The 22,106-nt window shown below is 33.8% G+C and overlaps 2 protein-coding genes across 2 annotated transcripts; one reads left to right on the top strand and one right to left on the bottom strand.

Moving 5' to 3' along the window:
* Positions 1-490: 490 nt before the first annotated feature.
* Positions 491-8,337, bottom strand: LOC18032233 (dihydroxy-acid dehydratase, chloroplastic). Its single transcript, XM_006420544.2, has 14 exons — positions 7,482-8,337; positions 6,730-6,801; positions 5,944-5,991; positions 4,339-4,493; positions 4,051-4,245; positions 3,856-3,967; positions 3,546-3,615; positions 3,379-3,437; positions 3,136-3,259; positions 2,971-3,041; positions 2,238-2,339; positions 1,896-1,976; positions 998-1,156; positions 491-906 (listed from the first exon to the last, which is right to left on the bottom strand). The coding sequence occupies exons 1-14, from the start codon at positions 8,022-8,024 to the stop codon at positions 856-858; spliced, it is 1,842 nt and encodes a 613-aa protein (XP_006420607.1). The 5' UTR covers positions 8,025-8,337; the 3' UTR covers positions 491-855.
* A 5,118-nt stretch (positions 8,338-13,455) lies between these two features.
* On the top strand, positions 13,456-21,462 carry LOC18032312. Its single transcript, XM_006420542.2, has 10 exons — positions 13,456-13,585; positions 14,303-15,312; positions 16,318-16,822; positions 16,908-16,990; positions 17,500-17,503; positions 17,636-17,803; positions 19,608-19,699; positions 20,246-20,342; positions 20,491-20,589; positions 20,670-21,462. The coding sequence occupies exons 2-10, from the start codon at positions 14,306-14,308 to the stop codon at positions 20,730-20,732; spliced, it is 2,118 nt and encodes a 705-aa protein (XP_006420605.2). The 5' UTR covers positions 13,456-13,585; positions 14,303-14,305; the 3' UTR covers positions 20,733-21,462.
* Positions 21,463-22,106: the final 644 nt, after the last annotated feature.

The following is a 22,106-nucleotide window of genomic DNA, read 5'->3' as shown; positions in this document are numbered from 1 at the left end:
CCACATTATTTTCTAAGCTCCTTCAGGTGGGATGGTGTTTGGGTAAACTTCAAATGAATGCATGTAATTTGATCTAAAATTGTTAGGAGTAGACATTGAAATATGACAAATTTTTTTGCCAAATTTTGTTGTTTTCATAATCACATTTGCGTTTTATGTGTGTTTCCTAGCACTTTGAAACTTAATGAACATTCCAAGGCTAACCAGCAATAATTAAAAAAAAAAAAATGTAGAAAATCATAGGTGGTTTTTAAAATTGGACTTGGAAATGTTTGTAAGAATAAATGTAGAAAAAAATGCAGGAGCTCTGGTGCTGTCCGAAGTTGAAGGCAAAATAGAAATTGGATCTATCTTCAAATTTCTGGTTGAAATGGATAATAAAATCTGTTAGCATTACAAAACGAAACACTTCTTCATTTAGAATACCGATACACTTACAAAATTGGAATATAAATAAAAATTTATCGGTATAAGAAATGATAAAGCTTAATTATTGATTATCATATGGTTCTATTGCGAAATTGCCACATCATCAATCACACCAATTGAGATACAAATTTTTTATTCTACTTTGTAAACTTATTGTTAAAAGAAGCTCACAGATGACCACAAAAGACGAGCTCGAAAATAAGTCAAAAAAAAAAAAAAAAGTAAAGAAAAGAGTTTGGACCTAGAGAACATGCTTATGCTCGAACATTGAGGTCTAAACCCCAAAACCTATGCTTGAGGAGTCCTAAAAGTACATAAGAAGGGCCATACTAAGTAATAAACCCTATATGTTTCTAACCCATACATGGATTTGAGTCTTGAGCCGGTTGTAAATACTCTATAACCCTTCAAAAATGTGTTCCGTACCTACTCGTCAGTTACACATCCATTTGAAGCCGATTGCACGTTCTTGATGTACTGAAAATTAATAAGAGAATGGCCGTCTGTAAGTAAAGACAATGTATGGTCTAAACCAAATATGTCAGTAAGAGGATATTCATTTCCATACCTTGTATAAAACTCCGCGATTAACCTTATTTGGAGGTGGAGTCCATTTTCTTCTTCTCTCTTCCATTTCCTCGTCTGTCAACTGAACGTCTATTCTCCTCTTCTGCACGTCTATGTTGATTATGTCCCCATTTTGGATCAGACCAATAGGACCACCCTCCTGGAAATAATTTGGAATACAGTCTGAATTATATTGACAAGGAATGACACTGACTATTGCATTTTTTTTCAACTGAAGGAAATTTTAAAAGTAAAACCGCCCTCAAAGAATCTACAGTCATTTGTATTTTAACGGTTCTCCTGTTTGGTTGGAAGGAAATGATTACAGGGAAGAGCAAAAAGGATGTACCATGCCAAAAATCCAAACCTTTGGTAAATGACTAGATGAGGGAATGAAAAGAATATTTCCCGTTTGAAGGCAGACAATCATTTTCTTTTATAATTAATCCTAGCTGCGAATTATACGTAAATACACCATATAACCTGAACGGTAAATTCCCCCCAAAGAATGAACAGTAAACCCTTTTGCATATAATGGATAAATTAAATTAGCATAACACGGCTCCTTGCATTTAAAAAATATTAAAATGAGGATAATGGTTTCTCAAGAAGTCCACCAAATGGCTTCACTCCACTCTCTCTCTTATTGTCATTTCCTTCTCGGAAATAAACAATGAGGCCTGTCTATATTGTAAAATGACCTCTCTCTCATAACCAAGATCACATTTCCAACCATGGTACATTTCAGGTCTAAAAGAAAGTGAAACTGAATGGAATATCTTGCCCTAAACTTTTTAGCGAGCAAGTTTTGACTTTATTAGATGTTAATGAAAATGCAAGATGGAGAAGAAAAACAGAGTACTAAACATAGAAACTACATTAATGAAAAGCAAAGGCACCTGTGCTTCAGGGCAAACATGGCCAACAACAAATCCATGTGAACCTCCCGAAAACCTTCCATCGGTTAACAACGCAACTTCCTGCAACATTCATTAACAATATCCAAATGAAAATTGACTTCAAAGTATAACCAGATGCATAATGTTATTGGAAAACAAACTATTGATGGTCAAATAATAAACTGATTTATCTTAAAAGGTGAAAAGTATACCATGATCATTAAAGGCAGCATGCCATCTAACAATTTGGAAAAGGCTAGTAATAAGGCTATTTGAGTCAATTCATGATGACTAAAACAATCCTCTAATAATAAAGCAAGCTTAGATTGGCTATTAAAATACCTTCCCAAGACCTGCTCCCATTATTGCACTTGTTGGAGTCAACATCTCAGGCATGCCTGGCCCTCCTTTCGGCCCTTCTCCTCTTATGACAACTACTTTTCCCTAAAATGTGACAAATGTAAGAGAGAAGAGAATAGAATAACATAAAATAAAATAAGTTTTTCCAGTGTCAAATATGACTTCCACTTAAACATGCACAAGCTGAACAAGTGCACCTCAAGCTGGAGACTACACAACGAGCATACATCAAGTTATATCTACAATATACATATCAAGATATGTAATTTGGATGAAGGCTCATAATAGTATGCTATTATAAGCACACCCTCAACTTGTCTTTAGTAGCAGCAAGGCTAAGCCAGAAAGTAGATGCACTGTACATTACCTGCAGGTTGCTAGCAGGTAATGTACAAGTGACAATAGAGGGAAGATAGCATAATCTGACCTTCAAAGTTAAAAAAGACTTTCAAATTGATAGAAACCAGAGGTTTTTAGATATGTAATGGCATTAGAAACATTAAATATTTCTATAGCCGGGACAAATGAAACAACAAATATCAGAAAACCAAAAGTAGGCATCTCCTCATAACGTAGTTTCGGTGAATTTCAATAACCTACTCAGAAACTTTAGTTTACACAAATTCCAATTACTAATTCATACTCCCATAATAAAAAGAAGATAGACATAGCAAATACAAAGAAGGTAGACATAGCATATAAGACTTAGGCACACCTTAAAACTCATAGGATCCTCAGAGATAGCTGCAATCATGGATTCCTCTCCTTCAAATACAAGTGCAGGACCTAAAAAGCAGATTCTTTAAGGACTATATTTAACAAAACAAATCTGGACGTCAGATTTGAAAAATCATAACACAAAGCAAACAAAAAAAGACACCAGAAAAGTATAGCCCTTCTTTTCCAGTAATTTTTGCTACAGAACCCTCTGGTGCTAAATTTCCACGTAATACTTGGATATGTCCTGTTTTCTTGATGGGGTTTGACAATGGTCTTATTATGTCCTGGAAAATAAAAGCAAGAAAACCATTTCACTACTTGTTTTACTTGCAAACATAACAATTTAAAAGAACATTAATAATCAATAGATCAATTTATGAACAAAATTCAAAATTTTTCCTACCTGCCCCTCAGATAGATGGGGAAATGTCTTCGCATTTTCAGCCAATGTCTTCCCAGTTACTGGAGAGGAACTAGTATTTTGTTAATATAACTTGTACCATCAAAATGTCACTAGTTGCTAATTTGCTACCGATGCAAATACTGCACACAAAAAGTCCATAATCATACCAGTCATACAATCTCCATCTAAAAATCCAAGCTCCAAAAGATAGCGAATGACAGCCGGTGTTCCTCCAATCTATTAATACAATCATTTACGGCTTCATTATAAGAAAGGACAATACATTCAACTGTCAGGCAAAAGAAATGACAGAGCAGAATAGACGAAAGGATCAGATAATGAACCAAACTAATCTCAGTTTGAGGCTTGATGAATTTTCTTTGTTGAGGAGTAAGGAATGATAACAACTGACACGCACCAATGCAAGCCTCAATACTACGTAAAACAAACACAAATATACTTGGCTAAAATGCACACCTTATGGACATCCTCCATCACATATTTTCCACTGGGCTTAAGATCTGCAAGAAAAGGTACCTCATCGCTGACCTTCTGGAATTCATCAATAGATAACTCCAAACCAACGGACCTGCCATGAATTTTGACTTGAACAATCTTTTATATCAAGCAAACTATTGGTATCCAGGGAGAATCTTGCATGACATCCCTTACCTTGCAATAGCAATTAAATGAAGCACCGCATTTGTAGACCCACCTAGTGCCATGACAATAACCATTGCATTACGAAGTGATTTTTTGGTGATTATGTCTCGTGGTTTTAAGTCCATTCTCAACAATTCCAAAAGATATTTTCCAGCCAAGCGGCATTCATCTAACTTCAATGGATCTTCAGCAGGTATTGAAGAGCTTTAAGAAATAAACAAAAAATTGAAGGAACAAGGTAAGAAAGAAGGGCCTGACAACACCAATCAAAGTGATCGTCCAAAGTCACTATTCTACCTGTAAGGAAGAGACATCCCCATAGCTTCAATGGCAGAAGCCATGGTATTAGCCGTATACATTCCCCCACAAGCCCCTGCACCAGGGCATGAGTTTAGGACTACATTCATTCTCTGCTCATCACTAATGGATCCACTAACATACTCTCCATAAACCTGCAACAACAATTTCATCATGACAATGACATTGAAGTTGAGAAAATCATCATAAAAATTTTTCCTAACTATTAAGTAAATTAGAATTTAAATACAGATCGAGTATTTTCTTCAAAAACCCCAATTATTTTTAAAGGTTGAATTGCAGAAAGACAAGGGACTCAAACCACCCTAGGAGCAAGACTACTGTCTGTCAAGTATATACTGGGGATCACAAAAACCAATGGTGCCAACCTAGAAGCAATTGGGTAGTGCTAGTTCCTGGAAAGCCAGGTCAGGGGCAAGTGAACATTAATATGGTCTTAATGTTGTTTATTTTTTGCAAAAAATGGGCATCAAGCAATACAAGACTTCTATCATTCAGTGAGTTTTTTTTTTTTTTTTTCTTTCATATTTCATAAGGATCACAAATCCCAGACCTTATTTCCACATGCTTATTCATTCCCAAACTAAGAGCAAATGAAATACTAAGCAACATCAATTTCTTTTTTTTCTTTTTTTTAAAGAAGCAATATCATAATATTTTGCACAGAGAAGAGGACATGAAAGTTTGTTTTGGTTTAGCTAGTTAAGTCCAACAGAAGTTGCAGAAAAATTCAGGAAATCAGATTAGAGAGAGATGAGGTCGATGCTCATGTTCTTCTTTTACTGGTATTTTTTTGTTTTTCTATTCTTCTATTTCTACGAACAGTTGGTTTTTTCACTTAAAAAGAAGAAGATGTGTTGAGGAATTATTTCTTTCAAAATTTAAGAAATTAAAAAAAGGGTAAAAAAACCAATCAGCATCTGTTGCAAGCATACTTCCCTTGCAACTTTAACAGATTAATCATTTGATATTCTAACCTAGAGTATTTCTGACTTACACTCCCCCTGATAATAGGGTAATGTACTAATGCTTTATACTCAAATTCTTAAACCATAAGCGGTATCCATTCAACAATTCCCAAAACAAAAGTCCACCTTAAACTAAAGTTTAAATAGAACTCTACCATCACAAACTTCATCCAAATTTTAACACCGTCTGCTCATGTGAATCTTATAGTCTTTGCTCTTATTTAATGAAAGAGCTGCAACCCATCCAAGCATTCTTTTGAAAGTTTTCTTTGCATAACCAAACAAAGGATTACTATAGACACTCAAATTCCAAGAAAAGGTGAATCCACTCACTTGGAGAATGAGTTCACGAACTGAAATATTGATGCTTAACTAAATTGCATTTTCAGAATACTACAACACACATAAATCCGAAGCATTCCAAAATCTAGGCAGTTTCTCATTCTAAATTTGCTCTCAGAATCATTGAGGGAATCAAATAAGAAAAAAAGAACAGAGACCAAAAAATATCAGGAGAAATCAAACACTAGCTAACAATGTAAATTTTTCCTGGACGTTTTCAGATGTATTCAACCACCCAAAAAAAAAAAAATATTGAAAGTGAATTCTAGCATACCTGGAAAGCTGATACTATGTCATACGTATGGCCTTGAAAATGGCCAGGCTGCAAAAGAATCATAGAAGAAATTAGATTACATGTACATTTAAAATATTAAGAATCAAATCTTAATAAAATTTCCAGAACTGATAGTAGATTACATGTATCTAATACTCAACTGCATCTGACAAATCAGTAACGTAGAAGAAATGTCGTGTTAACACAAAGTTTCAACATTGCAACTCTTAAAATCAAGAAATTAGATTACAGTCATAAATGAGCATCTTGCTATATCAATAATAATAAGCATACATACTAAATTAGATAACGTATTTGTTTTTTGCACTGTTCTCAACAGACTTAAATCAGCATGAAAACCAGTCATTAGATGTTAAATCTTATGATTTCAATCGAAAAAAATAAAATAAAAGTAGAACGAAAAATAAAAATTTGTCATGTCAACTGCAAAAGTAAATCCATTTATCTTATCGTATACCAGGAAGAAATTCACTATGGCTGCACAAATACGACCTAACACAAAATGACAGCCAATCACATATATATAAGACATAGAGAGTCATCTTAAAGGACCATAAAGAAAGAAATACTGTAAAAAATACAGCAAAAAAGGTCCAACGGCATCTTCCTGAAACAAGGCTCATAAAAATTTCCATATAGCTAATTCAAATTGCATGTCAAAGCAAAACATACTTAGATATGTCAATATCCATAGATTGTTTCTCTTACCATTAACAAAAGAAAAGAAAAAAAGGATATTGTACGTAGAAAAGAATGGTTACTGACCTTGATTGTTCCGCCATAAACCATAATACCAGGTCGATTGAGCCGCCCCATAGCCATAATGGTACCTGGCATCTACACAATTCAAACACCATTAAGTTCAGATTCTGCAAAAATAATGGAGTAGACAGCTTATATGCGCATGATGTACCACATAACCCAAGTTCAACTCAATCAAAGAGCCAAAAAGAAAAGACAAGAGGGGTGGAGAAACAGAGACGGTCTAGCAGTTACTGTCTTACAAAGACCATGACTTAATTACACCTTATTCATATTTAACGATAAAAAAGCAGCTAATTGCTTAGGAAAATGATTTAATTTTAAACAAATAATGCAATATTTAATTTTCAAACTCAGGAAATCCAACCTCCAATACAGTTTGAAAACCATAGGAGCAAAAACTAAATTGTCTTTGCTCATGAGATGAAACTCAACGTCCTTTTTATATCACACCATCCTGTAAAGAAAACAGAAACCAAGCTTTCTTCGAGCTTAGTACCAGAAATTGAACTCTAAACTATCCCCCAAACCCAAATTAAAAAAAAAAATTAATTAATTATAATAATTAAAAAACATGGAACCTGGCCTCGCGAATGCCCACGTTGTCAAAATCGGTAAAAGAATGACAAATATAATAAATGCAGACAAAACTTCACAAGGTTACCAACAACAAAAGATACCCAGAAGACAAAATAAAAATAAAAATGAAAATGAAGTAAAAAAGAGACCTATAATTGTAAGAAAAAAAGGCTTACATTTTTGTCACAACCAGGAATAGAAATATTGGCATCATACCACTGAGCACTCATGACAGTCTCAATGCTATCAGCAATCAAGTCCCTACTTTGCAAGCTAAAACACATTCCTTTAGTCCCCATGGATATGGCATCACTCACGCCAATCGTGTTAAACCTGAACCCCACCATTCCGGCCTCTTCGACGCCGCGTTTCACGGCCTCCGACAGCCTCAGCAGGTGCATGTTGCACGTGTTCCCCTCGTACCACACGGACGATATTCCTACCTGGGGCTTCGACATATCCGCTTCGGACAGCCCCACGCCGTGGAGAATGGCCTGGGACCCGCCCTGTGACTTGGGCTCGGTGACGCGGGAGCTGTACTTGTTGAGCTTTGGCGGGGACGTCGTGGAGGTGGGCGGCGGGGATGGGTCGGCGTTCACGGCGGCGGAGACGCGGAGGGAGGTGGGGCGGCGTGTGTTTCTGGTGGAGTGGGTGTGTGTGAGAGGGAGTGAGGGGGTGGTGAAGGTGGCGGTGCGTGGGGTTAAGATTGCGGATTGCATGGTGGCGCGTGGGGGTTGGCGGAAAATTGAAGTGGGGACTGGACTGGGAGAGGGAGTGTGGGTTTAGAAGCGAGAGTTGAAAGCGGAGGGTTTTAGACGTTTTTATCAGCAGCGTCAGGTTTTGACACTTATGGCTTTTGAGTTTGGAAATATGCAGGTTAGCACGTGATGCGTACTTGCGTATTACTCTGGAATTTGAGTTAATCTAATGGGGGTTTAATAAACTGATTGGGTTCGGTTCAGTTAACTAGGGTTTAAGATTGCAGAGTGCTGTAAAAGGTATAATTTAGGCAAATTGGCTTTCTTATTAGAGAGAAATAGAGATTTTTTGAAGTTTTGCTTTTGATAGAATTCACTTAAACAGCTTGCAACTTGTGGAAGTGAGAACAAAAAATAGAAACTCATTTTATCAATTTAATTAATTGATTATAATATAATAGCATTGATTATAAATTTTTTGTTGTGCTTTGAAAAAAATAAGTTAAAATAATTTGATGAGAGCTCGACCTTAATTTGAATTGGCCAATTTGTAGTATTTGATTTTGATATGTGTAATTTTTAATCTATGACATATTGCTAAAGTGAAAATATGCTATGTTTAATTTCATATGTGTAATTTATTATAATCTGCATATGTGCATGTGATCGATGTTGAACTGTTTATTGGCTTGGGATAACATTGATCACATGCACATGTTTGAACTGTCAAATTTGGAACAACATTGCACATTTGAAAGATGTCTTTTTCTACACAATCGTGCTTACATGCACATACACACCATAATCTTTCAAGTTTTTGGATTTATGGGGAATGTTATCTTGTTTTTTTCCATTATACCACAACAGTTAATTGGGAAAAAAATAAGAGCAGTTTTCGAATTTGATATGTGTAATTTGTAATCTATGTATGTGTAAAGAGCAATGTCTTTAATTTGATAAATATTTGATTTATGCTATTTTTTAAATTTTTTCGAGTAACATTCAATTTTTAATCTATGACATGTTGTTAAAATGACTTTCATTCTATGATGAATTTGATTAATATTTGATATGTGTTATTTTTTCTAATTTTTCAAGATATGGATCCATGTGATGTTGATGATGAGGATAAGACTGATTGGTCTAGCCGGATTGAAATTGCTTTTATTCGTATAGTGCATGACCATGTTAAAAAATGTGATTTATAAACATCAACTTTCACTAAGAAAATTTGGACCACTATAAGTGATGAGTTATTTGAACAGGGCAGCTTAAGTCTAAGTTTAATAGGTTGCATAAAAAATATTGAGAGTTTTCTGACTTAATAGCTCATATTGAGTTTGATTGAGATTCTATTTCAAATACGGTCACAATATCAGAAGCTGTTTGGGTTGAATATATTAAGATAAAACTCTATTCGCAACATATTATATAGTTTCGTATAAAATTAAATTTTTTTTGGTTTTATACACTTATTTTTTTTCCACAGAGAGTGCCTGGAGTTAAGCCATATCGTAAAAAATGAATAGAGCACTACTAAACTCTAGGGGAGATATTCAACATCACCACAACTTCTGGTCATTTATGTTTTTCCTAACCAAGTTCCATTGTCCTCGGATGAGGATCATGAATTGGAAGAGACTTTTCTTGGTCTTGGAGTCCAAGTTGATATTGAGGATGGCAATTCAATGGAATCTCTTTCCGAGACTAAGACATGAAAAAGGTCTCGTCGGCCAGTTTCAACTTCAACTGAGTGTGGTAAAAAAAAAAATAGTGAGTTTGACAACTACTTTAAAATGGTTAGTTCAATTATGAATGCTAGATTGGAGATGGTTAAATGTAAAAGTGCGGAGTCAACTTTTCAATGTGTTGAAAAGTGGTCTATTGAAGAGTGTATTGAAGCTGTGGAGAAATTTGGATATGTTGATAGAGATACATACAACAAATTGATGGATAAACTAGTGCCTAATATTGAGTGAAGGAAAGCTTTTCTGAGCATGTATGAACATATAAAAAGAATATTGGTTAACTAGTTTGTAGTATGTTATTTAAGATGTAATATGTTTAACTTGGATGTTGTTGGTTGTGAACCGTGCTTGTTCATTTTATGGTTTAGGCTTTGTAGTACTTTGATTTCTGAACTTTATTTTATTTTTATGAACTAAAATGTATTTGTTAAACTTTATTTTATTTTTGTGAGTTGAACTTTCTAATGTTTTTATTTATTTATTTGGTATAATATTTTTGGATGGTGAATGAATTTGCATTTGTATTTTTTTTTAATCAATTATCATACACTTGAGATATAATTTATGATTTAAAAAAAAATAATAACAGAAAAATGAACAACAACAACAACAATTATGATCATGATATTGAAAGTTTAACAGATATTAAAGAAGAGGTTTTAGAGATAGCCATTAATATAAAAATATATCAGAAACAACAACGTCCTATTAAAAGCAATACTATATAGGACAATTGTCCGGTATTGAATTTATTCAAGAGTTGTTAAATAATCATCCGAACATGATGCATAACATGTTTCAGATGGATAAAGAAGTTTTTCGTTCGATTATGTTATACATTTAAACATTTACAATTGTTAGAGCATGATAGACATACTTGTATTAAGGAGATTGTGGCAATGTGCTTATATATATTGTCCAATGGTGCTGTTGTGCGGGCTGTATTTGAGCGTTTTCAACGTTCAATGGATACTGTGTTTACACACTTTAAGGGTGTGTTAAAAATAATTTGTCACTTGACAAATCACATTATAAAAACAAAACCTCAAGGGAAGATGGCACCAAAGATTAAAAACAATCCAATTTTTTTTTCTCCATATTTTGAGGTAAGAAATTCAATACACATTACTTCAATATTTATGTGATATTAACATTTGGTTAATAAATTAATAATTTTTACATATTTTCACGTAAGTGTATTGGTGCAATTGATGGAACTTACATTGCTGCGTGGTCACCAACACATAAATAAATATCATATTGAAATAGAAAGACTCAGGTGACTCAAAATATCATGTGTGAGCGTTCTTTTGACATGATGTTCACATTTGTATATACGGATTGAGAAGATGCTGTCAATGACTTAAGAGTATTTATGGATGCCTTATATAGACTAGAAAGGTTTCCATATCTAGGAAAAGGTAAGTTAATATCTTTAGCCTTTATTTTTTTAATTAAGTTATATATATAAGTTAATATTTTTAGCCTTTATTTTTTAATTAAGTTATGTTTTATTGTTTCCATATTTTAGAATATTACTACATTGTGGACTCTGGATATATAAATATGAACAATTTTTTGACACCATATAAAGGTGAGAGATATCATCTATGTGATTATAGAGGACCATGTCGAGCACCTAGAGGTCCCCCAAGAATTGTTTAATTATAGACATCCATCATTGCATAATGTAATTGAGCGATACTTCGGCGTTTTAAAAGTGCAATTTTCAATTTTAAAGGATATGCATAATTATAGTTTATATAAGCATCGTCTAACTCCAATTGCAAGTTGCGTTTTATATAATTTTGTTCGATGAGAAAATGCAAGTGATAGATTGTTTGGGGATTTTGATGTGCAAGATTTGGTAATCAATGAAGAAGGAGATACTAGTAGACCACTTATTAATATTAGTTTATATATAGCAAGTGTCGTATAGATGAATGCTACAAGAGATAGAATTGCAGTTTCTATGTGATATGATTACACACGTAATGTATAATGTTTACTATGTGATTTTTTGTAATTATTTTATTTAAATCATGTGTTGTAATATATATTTTAATTATAGTGTAAAAAGAATGACAATGTAAAACTTTTTTTTTAACGCTAATTCTAAAACTTTATCATCATGTAATTTCTTATATAATATTGTTTAAATTGTTATGGTATATTTGTGTATGTATTAGCTAAATAATTATTTTTTAACTATAAGTATGACGTAAATGCTTAGAAAAAACTGTTTTTGAAAAATGTATTATCGAACACATTTTCTATTTTTATAATTTTCAACTGTGTCTACCGAACGCATATTACTGTTTTCATTTTTAAAATACAGGATATAAAAAATGGTATTTGACGCATACTTAAATTCGAAATATTGCAACTGTAAAACATCATTTTTATTTTTATTTTTGTTATGAGAAAATACAAATTTAGAAACACCACCGAACAAACCCTCATATTCTTAGATATAAAAAACAACTCAAATAAGCAGTTGAATATCCTATTTTAATGTCTAGAACCATGAAGGACTTATTATTGGATGTGAGATAATTCTATGCATAAACATACTAAAAAATAAAGTTCGAATAGCGCACAAATAAGTTCAGCCTCGTTATGACCAATGGGCCTTTGGTCCAGTGGGAGAGCCCTTGCACTTAGAATAATGAGTGCAAGGGTTCGAGCCTCCATAAAAGTATTTATGGGGCTTATTTACAATCATTCCTCAATTATCACATAATTGAATGGAGCCAGTCTATTCCTCACGAAATGTGAGTAGAGTGGACAGCCCTCGAATATTTGAGAGGGTTTGAAGAATTTTGGCAGCGCTTCAGAGGAGTACATGCCACGATGAAGGTCCCAATTGTAGAATCTGTGTGTAAATATTAATTGTAATACCTACAGTCCTGTATAAACAGTATTAAAAAAAAAAAGTTCAGCCTCGTTATGAACAATTGTGCAAAGCGCACAAACATTTAGGCCATTTTGTCCTATTTTATAAATTATAAATTGGACATTTTGTAATATTTTACTGTAAGAAAAATTTTACAGTAGGTCTGAATTAATATTAGTTACTAATATAAATCATGATAATGGATTTATATGATTCCATATATGTATTTGTTAATACATAATGAAAATATATAAGATTTTCCAATTACAATTACCATGAATACTTTACCGTGAATACTCATAATTGTATTAGTTATTTTAAGATTGCTGGTGTTTAATATGATCAAGCCAAAAAAAAAAAGAAAAAAAGAAGAGGTTTTAAGTAATTTTTTAAATATAGTTAATTATTTTTAATTTAATGGCTCCAACCCTTGGATCTTGGCTCTAGGGATCCGTTCTTTTTTGCCAACTTTACGCTTAAGCCAAAAATTAAAATAAATATACGGAAAATATGAAAAAAAAAGGTGACAATTATTCACATATACATTTAATTAATTAAAATGATTTTTTTTAAAAAAAAAAAGAAAGAAAGTAGAAAAGGTTGCACTGGAGTAAAATTTATTGCAATCGGTGTAAGTTTTGAAGCCCAAAACGCCCAAAAAATTTGGCCCATTAGTTTCAATTGTTCCATGTTATTAGGCCCAAATAAAGCAAGATCTGCTATTCTGACCCAGTTACATTCCTGGCCCGACCCGGAATACCTTTCAGTCGGCTCGGCTCCCTCTGATAGGAAACGCATTAACCACAAACACGAAGGCAAACGCTTTACCTTTCTAACACTTGAATTCAAATTTAAAACCAAAAAAAAAAAAAAAAAAAATTCACTTGAATTTCAAAGTTCTCAACTTTTTTCAGTAGTCGGTACACCCACAAAATCTGGTAATTAATTTCTCTCTCTCTCTCTCTCTCTCTCTTTTTCTTGTTTTATTTGTTTAACACCGTAATTTGTTGACTATTTATTTAATTAATTTTTTTGTTGAATATTTTGTTGATTAATTTTTCCAATATCTTTATACCATTCTTGCCTCCGATCTTTCTTTTGTTTCTCAACAATACGGAAAATCCATTCTCTGATTTTTTTTTAAATTTTTATTTTTTTCTTGTTCTTTCTTAACAATTTCCTTAAATTTTAATTAATTTTGGTCTATAACTGATTATATTTTTGAATCACTTATTTTTTTAGTTAATTTTGTACCAATTTTTTAGGATTACTTTTATGTTCTTTCTGTGTTATTGCAACTGAATATATGTATTTTGTTTTTCAGTTAAAAAAAAAAAGTCTTGATTTATTAATAATGTCTGTTAAATAATAAAGCATCAATTTTTGGAATCTTTTGATTCATCCTGCATCAATTTGGGTGCTGTAGAGCTTCTAAAATTCATGCTATGACATTTTGAATTGTTCTTGATAATGTTCTTTGGTGAACATTGTTTGTTTGTTTGGCACATCTTAAAGTAAATCAAAACTTTGATTCCTGTTGGTGTGCAAAAGTATGCATTTAGATTTCCCTTTCGTGAAATAGTAGTAGTTATTTGTGAATTTTAAGTTCCGTTTTAGTTGATGGTGTGGCTGAACTTTGAATTTTTATCCTACAGTTGATGGAGGACATGGACATTGATCGAGTAGTGGAAATTCCTGACACTCCTGATAGACCAGCTGCACGGCATGTTAATGCTGGGGATTTTGGTGGAAAAGAAAGAAAGTTACCAGTGGGTGGATGTTTGAGAAATTCTGATATTATGGATGAAGAACGCTGGAATCAGACGAGGTACAGGGGTTTGCTGGTCAATGAAAACAGGCACCATAGAAGGCTCAATAATCATCATCTGAAAAACTCCAGCAACTTTAATAAAAGTAAGCAATTCAGTGACTCGGTTTCTTTTAATCCAGAAGATAATCCATATGCTTCCCAAAATGCTTCTTTATTTAGGAGATCAGCAATAGACAAGAATTCCAAGCATGAGACCAGGAATACTATTGGAGCACATCACATGGATAGAGGGAAACAAATGTGCTCCAAATTTCCTCCTAAACCATCTGCTTTTCAAGAAGATCATGCTAGGGTAGAATTAAGTGAAATGAATGGGTTTTCAAAAATGCCCGAAATGGCTTTATCACGTGGTAACACAAAAGATCTTCCAGCAAAAGATATACGGGAAGGTCAAACAGCAACCAATAGTTGTACTTCATACTGGCCCCAAAATTTTCCAAAGATGTCAGGTAGTTCCAGCAAGGGGAAGGAAAAGATAGGTTGTGATACTAGTAAAGGTCCTGATTCATTTTTGGGTCATGGGAATGTTATTGATCTCTCTGGTGGTTCTCAGCATAAAAATGACAAACAAATGTCTGTGTCTCATCATTCTTTAGACTTACCAAGAGTCAATCGGCAAAAAAGATTGGTTCGAAATGGGTGTATCTCTCCACATAATATAGAAAGTAAGGCTAAACAATTAGCTGAAGGTTCCCAAAACGGTTCCAAAGATGTTGAACAGAATCATTCTATGGATGTGGTTTCCAGTGGTCCATTTACAGTTGACATCAGTGATATAGTTGCTGAAGATAATGATCATTGTAAATCTAAAGGGATTATTCATTTGTCTAGCAGGTAATTTATTAACATTGTTTTCTCCAAGTCAAATGGTCGTTTGGCTTATTATTTTGGTTTCAGCTATTTTGTCTTATACACATGCAACTGATAGGCATATTAGGAGTATAAGACTGCCTGTGCATTATCCTTCTTGTGTGTGCATTTCACTTGCATGGTGATGTTCTCCATAAGCATTTCATTTTTTTGGTGATATTTTTGTTTACATTTTTTGTGAGAAACTTAAGTTTTCAGTCTAAAGTAGGTCATTCATTGGTTTATTTTGCATGGTGACTGTTATTTGCTTTGACATCTGCTATTTTTTTTTGAAAAAAAAAAAATAAATTTCTGCTCTATCCCTGCACTTATTGTCTCTCAACCCTAAAAAAGGACATGAAAAAATTAAAACAAAACCTAAATTTGATGTAGTGTTCCCTTAGCTATACTTTGTTTGTATGGTAGGCTTAGATCCATTGAGCTATGGTTATAAAGAATCTTATATCTAGTTTTTCTTAATGTCTTATGAACAGTCCAACTCTTGAAAATATCCAGCTCACTTGGGAAAATCCTGTTTCACCTCGAACCTGAGCTAGAGGGAAGCGCATCTTGACACAATAAGAACTTTGATTGTAGACCCAGATTTGAATTAAAAAAATAAATGTTATACCCAATAGTCAATGATTAGCTATTATTTTCCTGGAGAAGAGACTTAAAGTTACAGAAAAAATTTTAGTTTGCTTTGTTAGGGTAAGATCTGGTCCTAATTTTTGCTAGCAAGTAGATGAGGGTTTCTGCCATTTTTTTGTGCCCCCTTCCTTTTCCGACTCTTTCACTTCTAGTAAGGCCCAGAGATACTGATCATGTGGCTTCTAAGCTGGATAAAGTATTTGCTCTGTTGAAGCTTATCCTTTTGAAAAGAAATACGTGATTGACAACTTGCATATATTATGGACTTAGTCCATTTTTGCTGGTGCTGCCGAACTACTTGGTGGATCAGCTTGTGTCTAATTTAGTTTTCTGCTCCAGTTCTGCATCTAATGATGGAGAAGTTAATGGAAATGGCAATGCCGGTGAATGGAGAAGTACGAGCAATTATTCGAAGAAAGTAGATCACCGTTTACGTGATTCAACTGGAATCCATTCACGAAGAAATGATGATCTTGACCAAATAAGTAAACCTTGTCAGGTTGCTAACACTGCCACCAAGAGGCAAAAGAAACAGGAATCAACATCTAGTAATCGTGGACAATGCTCTCAAACAATTTCTGACGACACAGATATTGTGTTTCTTGATTCATCTGGGGAATCATCTAGGTCAAGACCATCCAGAATCCGGAGTCAACGGCATCAGGGCATTTTGGATATTGCTGATTTGTCACCTGAATTGAGAAACTGTGATTCCCAAGGAGTAGATTGCCCTAATAATGATGATTCAGATGCCATTGCTAGACAACTTGAAGTAGATCAGATGTTGGCTCTTGAACTCCAAGAACAGTTGTATCATGAGTCGCCATTATTTCTCAGTGGCGAGGTTGGTTCTCTTATTATGATATGTTGCTTATTATGATCTAGTCATTCAGATGCTGTTGGTTTTGATGGTTCTTGATTCTTAACAGATTGATGAAAACCTCGCAAGGATGCTGCAGCAAGAGGAGGATGCCCCCCTTTTTTTTAATGAAAACCCCCTTTTTTTCACCCCGTAAATTTCCCCCCCCCAAAAACCCGCCCCCCCCCCCCCCCCCCCCCCAACACAAAAAAAAAAAGGATAACTTGCTCAAACAAAATTTTCAGGGTTGAAATTAGGAAACAACAAGATTTTGACTTTTTTCTGGGAAAAAATACATAATACTTATTGTAGAAGTCCTATGCCACGCAAAAACTAAAGTAAAACATAACTTCTTGCAAAATTGTAGCTATATTTTCAAAACATGGGAATTGTTTTTTCCTTATTTTTTGGTTAGGAAAACACAGGATTACTTTTAAACCAAGGAATTAAGAGAACAATTTTAAGAAAACTAAACAATTAGCTTGACGTCTAAAGTAGAAGCCTGAGTCTTGAACTTGATTTTCTGGCTTGAGTGCCTGCACTTGGGGTTAGACTGGCTTTAAAACATAATTCTTATCCTTTTGGCAAGCTTCCTTAGTCTTTTGAAATTTACATCCCATTCCTGTCTGAAATAGTATTTTCTTAAATGTACTTTTCTATAGCATGGTAAATTTGTTTCTTCATTTTTATCTTTCATTTCTTTTCAATTGCTTAGAAGAGCTACTATTTTGTTGTTCTACTAGTATGCATACTTTCTCTAGGCCCCTTGTAATTTTATTTGTTTTGTATTTTACATAGAGAACCTCATCAAGTACATACAGACAACCTCAGTCACGGCTCTTGCAGAATGCTTCTAACAGGAGAGGAGCTCCCACTCAGTTAAGGAGTCGCTTTCTCAATCGATCTCGTGCAGCACCTTCTAGACGAAGAAATTTTCCATTTCCTTTGGATATGGATTTAGACATGGTATAATTTCTTTAACTTATTTCTTTCAGCCTCTTTTTTGTGGTTTTCTTATTTCTATTTCCCCCTCCTTCAAATTTATTTGATGGACTATGAGTAGAAGAAATCTTTTGATTTAGACATGGTATAATTTCTTTAACTTACTTCTTTCAGCCTTTTTTTTTTGTGGTTTTCTTATTTCTATTTCTCCCTCCTTCAAATTTATCTGATGGACTATGAGTGGAAGAAATCTTTTGAAAGTTAGATGGCCTAAATATTATTTGCGCATATATCCAGAGTTTCTTTGGGCTTCGGGTTTTTTGTCTTTTGTCTTTATGGATTTCTTGTTCCTCCTCTATGTCCTTATTTTGATTCTGAGCAACCCAAAAAATAAATAAAAAGATTGCGCATATGTTAAAATATCTGAATTGTTTCTTGCCATTTCGATCTTTCTGAAATGGTTTTATTTGTAGATTCATGTCTTCAAGATTTCAAATTCTGACTTAAATAAAATTCAGTTATTCTAGCAATGCATAAATTGGAAAAAAACAATTAAATGAAGAAGTAATTCTTTAACCTACTACAATGTACTCAATTTGTTTGAATTTGATTTTTAGTTTCTGTAAAATCGTGTAAAAAATGGTATTCAGTGATCGGTTTTATAATTGATAATTCATACGTGGAAATTAATTATTTCAAATTAAAAAGCTAATATCCCTATAGTTAATTTTAAAACATAAGAGTGTTGTTTAGGATTGGCTCATTACTGAAGCTAAGTTGTTGTAAAAGTCTTCTATTTTCATTTCACTGAATTTCGCTCAAATGTTTTGCTGCTCAAATGTTTTGCTGGTGTCTCCACTGACGCTAGAAGTTGAGACATGGAAGTTGTGTTAAATTATGTCTCAATGGAAAGAAAAAAGTTTGTGGATGTTTTCATGAAATGGTGGTAATAACCTGATATTTATAATATTAAAGCACTCTCGTGATTGCATAATTTTTGAAATCAACAAAGAAAAGCTTCTGGTACGGGTTTCTATAAGAAAATTTCTTACATATTGATTTGTTTGTATGCATTTTGGTGCATGTGAATGTTTTTTCATGTATTATTGGGATCGTGAATATTTTCCATCTACACAATTGATTTGGTTAAATGTGTGTCAGTTTCCCTATTAGTCTTAATTCAAAGCTTCCTCTTATTTATAAAAGCTGGTGATGAATTCTTATATTGGTTGTCAATTTGTCTATTGAATCCTAAAACTTCCACATATAGCTATAAAATTTTATTTTCACGAGGCTCGGGACTTTTGTTAGTTTACTAATGACAAGGAAACATTGGATGAGTGAATTAAGAAACTTAGTGGAGTAGGTGCAGAAGTAGAAGTTTCCTGTGGGATCATGGTTCAAAAGGAAATTAAGGGCCTATGTCTGTTGGAACGAGGTCTCTGTGTAAGATTTTGTATAAATAGCCATATTTCTTTGGAAATATTGGCGGCCCATGGTTCTGTCGCTGCAATTGTTTTTCTAGTGTGCAGTTGAACTAAAATTCTTGGGAGAGGATTGCATGTGCAACTATTTTGCATCTTTGCATGTTCAAGAATTGGTACCAAGAAACAGGAGTGAAAGACTTAGTGTGAAACACTTTGAAAACTATCCCCAAGTTTGGAGTAGAGAATGTGTTTGGACTTAGATTGTAGTTGTTCTGTCATCTGCTTTTTCTTTTCTCTCGCCCTCTAGCTACTTTTTTTTTAAGTGTTACAAACACAGCTGCCTTTGGTTATGAACCATTCACAGTGACTTGAAGGGAGAAACTGATCACTTTTTCATGCAGCGACTTGATATCTTGGAAGCATTAGAGTCTGCAGTTGACTTTGGCGACTTGGAAACTAGACATGTCTCTCAACTTCAGCGTGAATTTAACGAGTAATGTTCTTCTATTTGCAGTTGACTTTATTTTTTACCCCATAAGTATAGTTTAGTTTTGTGAAGATGTTTCTACTTTTAGTCTTTTTTACTTAATTTTTCACCCCATAGGCATAGTTGATCTCTTTTTTAGTCTAATGCTATTATATTAATGTTATGGATATGCTTGGACTGTTGCCTTCCTGTTATCACTTGTTGCTTTGCCTCCTTGTGATGATAGAAAAGGTGCAATTGCCTATATAAAAAACATATGAAGCTCAAATATGAATATCCGAAACTTAAAAATATGCCTTACAATACACATGGTGATTGGGCATAAAGTTTGAATATCCATTCCAAGCTTCATTGTTCCTCCTACCCCCCTGGATGTGCTATATTTTTTTATAAGTCAGAGGTCGTAAAGCACGTCAAAGGAAGCCACAAGGTGGTAAAGTGAAGAAACCCTGAAGCACAAGGGGACAAAGTATATTTAGCTTTTTCTTTATCAACTCATTAAGTAAAAGCAAATATGGAAGTTATATCTTGATGGTGTCTTTTTTCTTGCAGAAATGATTACGAAATGTTGTTAGCCCTCGATGAGAACAATCACCAAAGTGGTGCGTCTGCCAATCAGATCAACAGTTTGCCTCTGTCCACCGTTCAGGTAGTTATGCGTGTGGCAAGTTGAGAAACCATTTAAATGATACTAGGTGGTCTTTTTTCTCATTTTATGAAAGAATAGGCCTGTGTGAGTGCCCAAGAATTTTTTTTGTTTTTCGGTTGCTAATTGTTAATCTTTGCTCTATTTATAGACTGATAACTTTGAAGAAGCATGTGCAATTTGTCTGGATAACCCAAGTATTGGGGATAGCATACGGCATCTTCCTTGCTTGCACAAATTTCACAAAGATGTAAGGACTCTCGTCTCCACCTTACTTATTTCCTAATAACACAGGTCATTAAGCATTTTCTTTTGTTCATGTTCTGGCAGTGTATTGATCCATGGTTGAGCAGGAGACCATCATGCCCAGTTTGCAAGTCATCCATAACTTGATTGGCACTTGTATTTCCAGTGTTTCAATCATTGTACGTTGTACAAGTCAAATATCCAAGCATTTCTTAGCGAAGGTAGTAATTAATATATTCCTCTGGCATTTTGTAACCCTGTAGTACTTTTGTTGTTCTTGGTGGCAAATTTTCAGTCTCTTGGATTCTAGTTATTGGCTTTTGTGGAAACTTGCCTCTTTTCCATATAGCTACCCCATGTGGAAAGAAATTAGGCAAAAAATAAAAGTAGTGTATAGTTTTTGATTTTTTTTTTTTTGCTTTTAGATGGTAATGCTACATAGTCTGGATTGATTATGGTCTTGTGTTCTGAATTGCTGGTAGATTGGGGTTGAACTGACCCAAGCTCTGTGGTTACGAAGAACTGATGTGATAAGTGGGAAGGGAGGGATTTGGTAACTTTTAAGAGTGATATGAGTGAGTCCATCTCATGAGCGGCCTGAAATTGAATTTTGTGGTGTCATTATTAGGTTTATAATTTGATGTAACAGGGAAGCATGCACGATGGGTGCATGCTGATGTCAAATTATAAACCTAATAATAACACCACGAAATTCAATTCTAGGCCTCTCGTCACTCTTAAAACTTACCAAGTTAATGTCATTTTGCGGCATAATGTTCGTACTGTGGCCTTCTTGTTGTTGTATTTTAAGCAAAACTATGTGATCTATATCTAAGGCAGGAATGCCTTTTTGCCTATGAATGAGTTTTTATCTCGATTATGGTTATATTTTCTACTTTTAACATGTTCCTCATAATGATATTGTGTTTGCAAATTTTATGAAAGTAGAAACCCATAAAACCACTATCAATTAGTCGGGACATTACATCTTATTTATTGATTTGCTGATCTTGCATGCATCATTTGGTTGGGTTTAAAGCCTTAAACACCACTCGGATTGTGACAAATTTATCTAATCTTTGAGATATTTTAGTGGCACATTTGTTCTAGGGTAGAATAATAGAGGTCAGTGCTTGTCATTTTGAAAGAGCAAAGAGTGTCAACATAAAATAAATTTTATAATTTTTTTTCTTTTTTCATTCTTTTTTTTTTTGTGGTCAATTTACGTTGCAAATGATAAGTAGTTTGAAGGTTTCCTGTCACACTTTGGGTCGTTTGGTAGTGTTGTTAGAAATTGGTGGTTTAAAAACTACAATATTAAAGTGTATAGGGTCAACATAAAATAAAATTTCTAATTTTTTTCCTTTTTCATTCTTTTTTATTATTATTATTATTTTTTGGTCAATTTACGTTGCAAATGATAAGTAGTTTGAAGGTTTCCGGTCACACTTTGGGTCGTTTGGTAGTGTTTGATAAGTGTATAGGACCCGTTTGAGGGAGGGATTATGATCCTCTCTTGAT

Source organism: Citrus clementina, unplaced genomic scaffold (assembly GCF_000493195.1).
Source record: "Citrus clementina cultivar Clemenules unplaced genomic scaffold, Citrus_clementina_v1.0 scaffold_9, whole genome shotgun sequence".
Taxonomy (NCBI): Eukaryota; Viridiplantae; Streptophyta; class Magnoliopsida; order Sapindales; family Rutaceae; genus Citrus; species Citrus x clementina.
The sequence above is the reverse complement of the archived record's forward strand: the minus strand, read 5'-3'. Positions and strand labels throughout refer to the sequence as shown.

Coding starts and splice junctions, on each gene's coding strand:
- LOC18032312 (XM_006420542.2), top strand. CDS start 14,306: ATGGAGGACATGGACATTGATCGAGTAGTGGAAATTCCTGACACTCCT. Junction 20,343..20,490: donor TGCCTCTGTCCACCGTTCAG/GTAGTTATGCGT, acceptor CTCTATTTATAG/ACTGATAACTTTGAAGAAGC. Junction 20,590..20,669: donor TGCACAAATTTCACAAAGAT/GTAAGGACTCTC, acceptor ATGTTCTGGCAG/TGTATTGATCCATGGTTGAG.
- LOC18032233 (XM_006420544.2), bottom strand. CDS start 8,024: ATGCAATCCGCAATCTTAACCCCACGCACCGCCACCTTCACCACCCCC. Junction 3,968..4,050: donor CATTTAATTGCTATTGCAAG/GTAAGGGATGTC, acceptor AATTCATGGCAG/GTCCGTTGGTTTGGAGTTAT. Junction 907..997: donor ATCGCGGAGTTTTATACAAG/GTATGGAAATGA, acceptor ATTAATTTTCAG/TACATCAAGAACGTGCAATC.